This window comes from Micropterus dolomieu, linkage group LG02 (assembly GCF_021292245.1).
Source record: "Micropterus dolomieu isolate WLL.071019.BEF.003 ecotype Adirondacks linkage group LG02, ASM2129224v1, whole genome shotgun sequence".
Lineage (NCBI taxonomy): Eukaryota > Metazoa > Chordata > Actinopteri > Centrarchiformes > Centrarchidae > Micropterus > Micropterus dolomieu.
This window is the reverse complement of record NC_060151.1, coordinates 13,836,849-13,844,759: the sequence shown is the minus strand read 5'-3', so window position 1 is coordinate 13,844,759 and position 7,911 is coordinate 13,836,849. Positions and strand designations below refer to the sequence as shown.

General features: G+C 42.4%; 1 gene segment (V, D, J or C); it reads right to left on the bottom strand.

Moving 5' to 3' along the window:
* Positions 1 to 7,055: 7,055 nt before the first annotated feature.
* LOC123987241 lies at positions 7,056 to 7,617 on the bottom strand. The segment is given in 2 exon segments: positions 7,056 to 7,479; positions 7,569 to 7,617. Coding segments are annotated over 2 exon segments (360 nt in total).
* Between the last annotated feature and the right edge of the window lie 294 nt (positions 7,618 to 7,911).

The window sequence follows — 7,911 nt, the reverse complement described above, 5'->3', positions numbered from 1 at the left end:
GTGGTGCTTCTTCCATTTCCTGATAACTGCACCGACAGTTGATCTTTTCTCTCCAAGTTGCTTTCCGATTCTCTTGTAGCCCATCCCAGCCTTGTGCAGATCAACAATCTTGTCCCTGATGTCCGTAGAAAGCTCTTTGGTCTTGCCCATGGTGGTGATGTTGGATGCTGGTTGTTTGGGTGTTGACAGGTGTCTTTTATACAGGTAACAAGGTGAGGCAGATGTATTTAATGTAGATAATTGGTTGGGATTGGGGCTGTGTCTTAAAGAAAGACTAACTGGCTTGTAGGAGCCAGAATACTTGCTGTTTGGTAGGGGGTCATATACTTGTTTTTCCTCATCAGATGGTTATCAATTTTTATAAATTCATATGATGTGATTTTCTGGAATTTTCTTTGGGATTCTGTCTTTCACTGTTAGAATGTACATATGATTAAAATTGTAGATTGTTGCATTCTTTGTAAGTGGGCAAACCTGCAAAATCAGCAAGGGGTCAAATACTTATTTCCCCCACTGTACGTATATATACAGTATGCAATACATCTAATAGAGAGCATTCTGATGGACTGTTTAGGCTATGTGTTATCAACACTGCAAATACTTTAACAGCCAATGACGGTTACAGGTGGGCAAGGGCGTCGCTTTTTGTTGAAAAGTGGTGCGGACATTTTAGGGCTCAGAAAAGAGTTGTGACAAAACACTTAGCAATCTGGACCGTCTGGGGGGTCTGGAAAGCAGTCAGTATCTGGTGTGACCAACATTTGCCTCATGCAGGGCAACACATCTCCTTCGCATAGAGTTTATCAGGGTGTTTATTGTGGCCTGTGTAATGTTGGCATACTCCTCTTCAATGGCTGTGCGAAGTTGCAGTCAGGTCGAGACCCCGATGAGGACGACGAGCATGCAGATGAGCTTCCCTCAGACGGTTCCTAACAGTTTGTGCAGAAATTCTTTGGTTATGCAAACCGATGGTTGCAGCAGCTCTACGGGTGGCTGGTCTCATACGACCTTGGAGGTGAAGATGCTGGATGTGGAGGTCCTGGGCTGGTGTGGTTACACGTGGTTGTGAGGCCAGTTGGATGTATTTCCTTTGGAGACGGCTTATGGTAGAGAAATGAACATTCAATTCACAGGCAACGGCTCTGGTGGATATTCCTGCAGTCAGCATGCACGCTCCCTCAAAACAACGTGTGTGGCATTGTGCTGTGTGATGGAACTGCACATTTTCGAGTGGCCTTTTATTGTGGCCTGTGCAAACATTTATCTATCTAATTATTTCGGCAGTTTGGCATATTTGATGAAATTAATATATTTGCATTATTCTTGGGATGTATCCACATAGAGACACCTTGAAGCCTGAATACGCTTTTGATAAAAACAGACTTTCACAAAGGAGACAGGTGTTCGTTTCCCATTTGAATGAAATAATTATTATTTGTTACTAAACTTACATAACTTATCTAACTAACATTCTCTTTTTAAGCAGCAGTAAGCAGCTGCTTGTTTTTATTTAGCTTAAGTTACTTTTTTGGACAAAGCCCATTTGTTTCTTCTTTAATTTCTCCCTGTTTATACATGGACCAGCTGAGCTATTTTCATACTGTCTAATTCACAAGCAGTCAGGCACACCGCTAGTGCACACACAAGCGCACACACTTACTCATGGACACCACATACACACATCCTACACACACACTAAGGGACACACATAATTTCTTAAATATCAACAGTTTAAATTCATAATTCAAGATTTAAATATAACAGAGTTGACGTAGATTTACCTCCAATGATAACAGGCTTTCTTAAATTCTTACCCCCCAAAGCTATGATCAAAGAAAAACATGTTACTGACAGATGGTTCAAACTCTCACTCATTCTTAAAGTGGGAGACAGATCTATACAGTGGTGTAGTCACGTGATACACAGGTAAACGTATACCCACTAGGAAAGGTCAAGGATTTCCGTATGCCACTCTGGATGACAGCAGCTGCAGCAGATGACACGAACGTTAACGTTACAGAAACTACAGAAAACGAGCCAGAGGAGGCTGATGCTATTCTAATGTTAACGTGACCTGGTGATTGAAAGTAGCATATGCGTTGTCATTATCGTTATCATTCCCGTAACTGTAACAGCAGGTGATTGTTGGTATACTGAATTGCATCTAGAACTATTTAACTTAATTAACATTAGTGTGGTGGATCAATGAATGTGGGATACTGTGTGTGTGTGTGTGTGTGTGTGTGTGTGTGTGAGCGTGTGAGCAGTAGAAGAAGTAACAGTTCCTGTATGCTTGCTCGGGTATTTAAGGTGATACAGTACATAGCCTACGTTTGACAATGCTTTTGGAAGATGTGTGCTTGAGAAGATGTAGACCACTTTTTGTGTTCTCACTTTTAAGGTTATTATACTCTACATTATGAATGAATTTTGGTGATAGAACTGCACAAATGGTCAGTGTTATTACTGCTACTGATAAGCCTCAGTTTTCCATTATTGTTAATAAAAGTTGCAAGTTGCGCTCTTAAATGTGCATAAAAATGGCCAGCTGATAAAACCTGTGCTCAAGTGACCATATTCATAAAACATCTAAGGCTAAATGTAGCTTTTAACTGGCTAAATTAGATGGTGATTAACACTAAACAGAAAATCAGTCTTTTCTCCCCACCAGTAACTGTCAATGTTACTCTTGACAGTTACGGGCCTGTTCCCTTGTGGGGCGGGTTGGTGCCTGCCCCTATGGCCCGGTGTTGCTCTGGGGCGCTCCGGCATGCCTGAGGATCGTGTGGGGGAGGGGCTGGACTCCCTATGACCTCCTCCACCTTTCCGGTTATGTCTCACTAAATACAGCCTTAATGGTGCTTTCAGACCAAAAGCGAAGCAAGCGTTTGGGGCGGTGAGTTTACATACAAAGTCAATGCAAAGATGCGTAGAGCCGCGACTTCCTGTCGGGCGGCGTGAAGCGACGCGAAGGGGGCGGGGCTGGCAACATGAAGGCAATGCAAAGGAATTCGTGTGAGTTGAAAGTCCCATGACGCTGAGTCGCGATAGCCTATCAGTGTTGAGATTGTCCGTATGTCACCGACAGGTTCAGAGCAATGTGTGGAGAGGGCCGGGCAGAGCGGGGGATTTAAAATCTGCTGGCCGGTGGAGAGCTGCTAAACTTGGGGGAGAGGAGCAGAGAGCAGTGCTGCAACCTTTGGACAAATAAACACCTGTAGTCGGACTGGATTCTGACAACTACGTCGTTTACTCGCGGGAGGAGCTTGGAGTTAACTGCTTTTACTTAAGTTTAAGTTACTGGAGCTTCTCAGCAGCCAGCTTCCGTGCACATCCGGTTTCAGTGTTGTTAGTGTCGGACAATGACTTCAAATTTAGATAAAAACCGAACCAAACTGGACATTACTTGGAGAAAAGAAAGCGAGGAGGTTGAACTACCAGAAAACATGTCTCTGTAGCTTTATTCCAGCTATCATTGTACTTTACTGTGACCAAGTTAGCATACAATAGCCCTGATCGATCCAAACTCCAATCAGAAAACAAACATTTTAGAAGTTGTAGTCCTGCTGTCTTGCTGACAGACCTGACAAAGCATGAATTCATGTTTAACAAATCTGCATCATGTTGTGGTTATTTCGGCATCAGTTTAATCTGTTTATTGCTATTTAATCACAGCAAAATGTTTACTTTGGGTTCATACAGCTGTAGTAATGACAAGTTGTTTTTATTCACGTTATCGCGTTAAAATCGCCTTCTCGCTTTGTGTGTGAACACTTGCAGCGAATGTACTCACGCGAGGAAAGTGTCGCAAGGAGAAAATTTGCGTTTGGTCTGAATGCTGCATAAGACTCTGAGGGGTGGGCAAGGCTGCTTTATTGCATATATAATGATTGTGTTTATCATAATGAGTTTAAAGATGTGACCTCTGATGCTCCACACAAGGTACAAGAGCAGGACAGAAGTACACTGTGCAGACTGAAGGGGCTCTCAGGCAGTCTGTTCTAGTTTCATTGAATTGTCGCATTTATTATTAAATCTTTTTTTTTTTAAAGTTGCTTTTCCTTCCATGTAAAAAAATTTCACATCCAGAGATGGGATCCCATTATTGTTTTGTATAGTTTTATCATATAATCCAAAAATACAAAAGCCTGTCTGTAGACTGTTAAGTTGAAGTCTAAAATGAATTTGTGCAGGTCTGTTGGTGGTTTGTGTCACTGTGGAGCCACGTACACAATAATACACAGCTGTGTCCTCAGGCTGCAGATTCTGTCCTGTTAATTTCACTGATGAAGTTGAAGTGTATGTGTTGTAAAGGAATTTGTTCTTTAGAGCATTATTTTGGTAAAAGCTGCATCCTACATATCGATGTATAATCCAGTCCATTGGTTTTCCTTCACACTGTCTGATCCAACCTGTTGCATAGCTGCTATCAGTCAAAGAATAACCAGAGACCTGACAGGTGATGGACAAAGACTGTCCAGGCTGCACAACCATCATGTCTGGCTGGATGAGATCAATACTGTTCACACCTGTGGAAACAGAAATCAACATTATCTCCATCATTCATCTGACTATTCAGTGTTTCTAATGTGTTTATTAGTGTGAATCCACTGAAAGCTCCTCACAGGATCCAGCTGCCAGCAGCAGTATCAGAGCTGCAGAGAACATGTTGATGTTGAAGCTGAACTGATGTGAGCTCTTCTGTCCTCTCACTGACACACACACACACTTCACTTCCTTATGAGTGATGACACACAGCTCTACATCAGCACTAAGTCTCCTACTCCTCTTCCACCAGTGCCACTTAACTGCCTGAAGGACATCAAGAACTGGATGGACAGTAACCTCCTCAAACTGAAAAAGACAAAACAGAACTCATGGTGTTTGCCTCACAGTCACTTCTCAAAAAGGCTGGTGTGATCACATTGGATGTGGATGGCTGCTCAATCTCTGCATCCCCTGTGAGAAATACATTATAAGTTGCTGATTTTTAGGATTTCACTGTAACGAACATGTGAGAAATTAGCATTGGTCACAGGGTTTTTGTCCCTAATCAAAAGTTGACTGATTTACAATAAACGTCTGCTGGCATTTAGGTGGGAGTTTCAACATAGACCAATCAAGAGACAGAGAAACATCTGATGCCACATACATTTCCTTTCTTAGCTCAGGAAGAGTTTTGAGTGTATGCTAATACTCTGCCATTTGTTTTCCTTCATCTACCATTTGTTGGCTGTTGTTTGCTTTGTACTTGTTCTGTACTTAAGGGGAGGAAATGCTGAGTTCGGCAGAGTAACCGTGCGTTCTCTCCGTGGCCACGTTACATAAAGAAATGATTCAACACATCTATTTGACTCCGTATTCTTTGGGAAGGAATTATTTTCCCTGACACCCCTCAAGTACGCAACCTGGGTATCATCATGGACTCCACTCTTTCCTTCCAACAGCACATCAAAAACACTACTAAAACTGCCATTTACCATCTTAAGAACATCTCCAGACTCCAACAGTGCCTCTCCAACTCTGTAGCTGAGACCCTCATCCACTCCTTCATCACCTCCCGACCTGACTACTGCAACGGTATCCTGTTCGGTCTGCCCAGCAAGGCTACTGACAGACTCCAGTATGTCCAGAACTCTGCGGCTAGGATGCTCACCCACACAAAACTTGGACTTCACATCACTCCCATCCTGAAGAAGCTTCACTGGCTGCCAGTTAAGTCCCAGAATAAATATAAAATACTCCTCCTGATGTACAAATCTCTCCATGGACTTGCACCTCATAGATCTACTACACTCAGTCATGGTCCCTGTGGTCCTCTGACAAGGATCTGCATGCTGTCCCTAATTCCAGGCTCCGGACATTTGGTGACAGAGCCTTCTGTGGCCCACCATCACTCTGGAACAAGCTTCCTCTTGCCACCTGCAGTTTAAAACACACTTCTTCAGTGAGGCCTATGGGCGTTAATCTCCCCTGGCCTCACACCTCTCAGTTATTATTATTATGAGCAACTTATATTTGCATATTGTTGAATAATCTTTTAAATTATTATTATTTAAATCAGGTGAATGCTTAAACAGTGTGTCTCCTCAATTGACCAGACTAATGAGAAATAATTTTTTATTAAAAAAACACAGTTTTTTGAAAGAGCTTAAATGAGCTGCACTTCTACACTTAGTAAAAGTAATGTAAAAAATAAAGTTGTTTATCAGCATACCTGTGTGTCTAGTTTGGGAGACAACATATTTTCTGTATCTAGAGGCATGTATTGTCATGGCCCTCCCGGTCGTGACCCTGGCTTTCTTGATGCTATGTGTGTGAATGTAGTTTTTGAGTTCTTTTACCCTTTTGGTATGTCTGCTGTGTGATTGGTGTGTTTACGTTTTGCGTCTGTCTCTGTGTTCTGCTTTCTCCCTCATGCTCAGAGACTGCTGGTGGGCGTGCTTGCCGGTGCTCCTGTCTACTCACCTGGGCTCATCACTTCAATCAAGCACACCTGTTGCACATCCTGCAGTCTACTCACCCATAAAAGCCAGACCAACTTTCCAATCCCTGCTGAATTGTTGCACTATTGAGTACATGCACATGCCAGCCAACCTTTGGCTTGAACTTTCTGAATCTTATCTGAAAACTGAATCTGAAACTTATCTTGTTTTTTGAGATCCTGAGAGTTAACTAGTTTTTTTTCCTGTCTTGACTCCAGAGTACCAGCTTGGACCCTGGACTCTGATTACTCACCAGCCCCACGAGACCTAGAGCACCAGAACCCAGACCCCAAACCCTCAGGCCAACCAGAACATCTACGGCCCAGCCCACATCTCCGTTTGTGCTTGTTTTAAATAAATTCTCCTTTATTTGAACTGACACTCTGGTCTTTGTTTGAGTTCTGGCCCCCTGTCCTGACATGTATGTGAGAGTTCATATTTTTACAATAATTTAATTTGAATTTGAAACCTGATGGTAAGGTTTGATGAATGCACAGATGTTTTGGTGCAGCTCAACATTTTTTTTTAATGTGGTTATTTATTTTTTGATGCACTTGTATATTCTTCCATGATAACAATGATAATAACAAAGTTCAAAGACAAACAGAAGTCTTTCTCAGGATCTATCAGCACAGTAAAGATGAGTACTGTAGGATTTTGTACAGCTGCTCAACCAACTCCAGTCACTGTGGCTCTCGAGCACAATAATAAACAGCAGAATCTTCAGTCTTCAGACTGTTCATCTGCAGATACAGCTGCTCTTTGCTGTTGTCTCTGGAGATGGTAAAACGGCCTTGGACTGACTGAGAGTAGTATTTGCTGCTGCCACCAGCATCAGTAGCAACCCACTCCAGTCCTTTTCCAGGAGCCTGTCTGATCCAGGCCATCCAGTTGCTGCTGAATGATATTCCAGAGGTTGTACAGGTCAATCTGTGAGATTCTCCAGGCCGTTTAACCGCTGGTTCAGATTCTGTCAGAGTCTGACCATCAACACCTGTCAAGACAGCAAAGAAAATAATCACATGCAACAAACATTACAAGAAAACTAAACTTAACTAAATTAAGATCAGTGAAGATCTTCACCTGCCCAGCAGACAGTTAAAAGCAGCAGTCCTGTCCTATAGTCCATCATGTTAAACTGTGTGTCCACTGTTCTCTGTCATCCTCTCTGCAGTCAGATAAGTAGAGGTGGAAGACATCTGAGTTTTGCATTGACTCCTCCTCACAGGGAGGAACTGGATTTGAGTTGGATGTTTCAGTATAATTTGCGCAACAGGTTTTAGGCTGATAAACACATATTTTAATTTTAAGTACAGTCTACATCATGTGAAGACTTTCACAATAGTTTATAAGTTGTTTTAGTAGCTAGCATAGTTCACTAATGCAGTTGCAACTTTGACTAACCGTCCTAATGGCTGACTAGGTG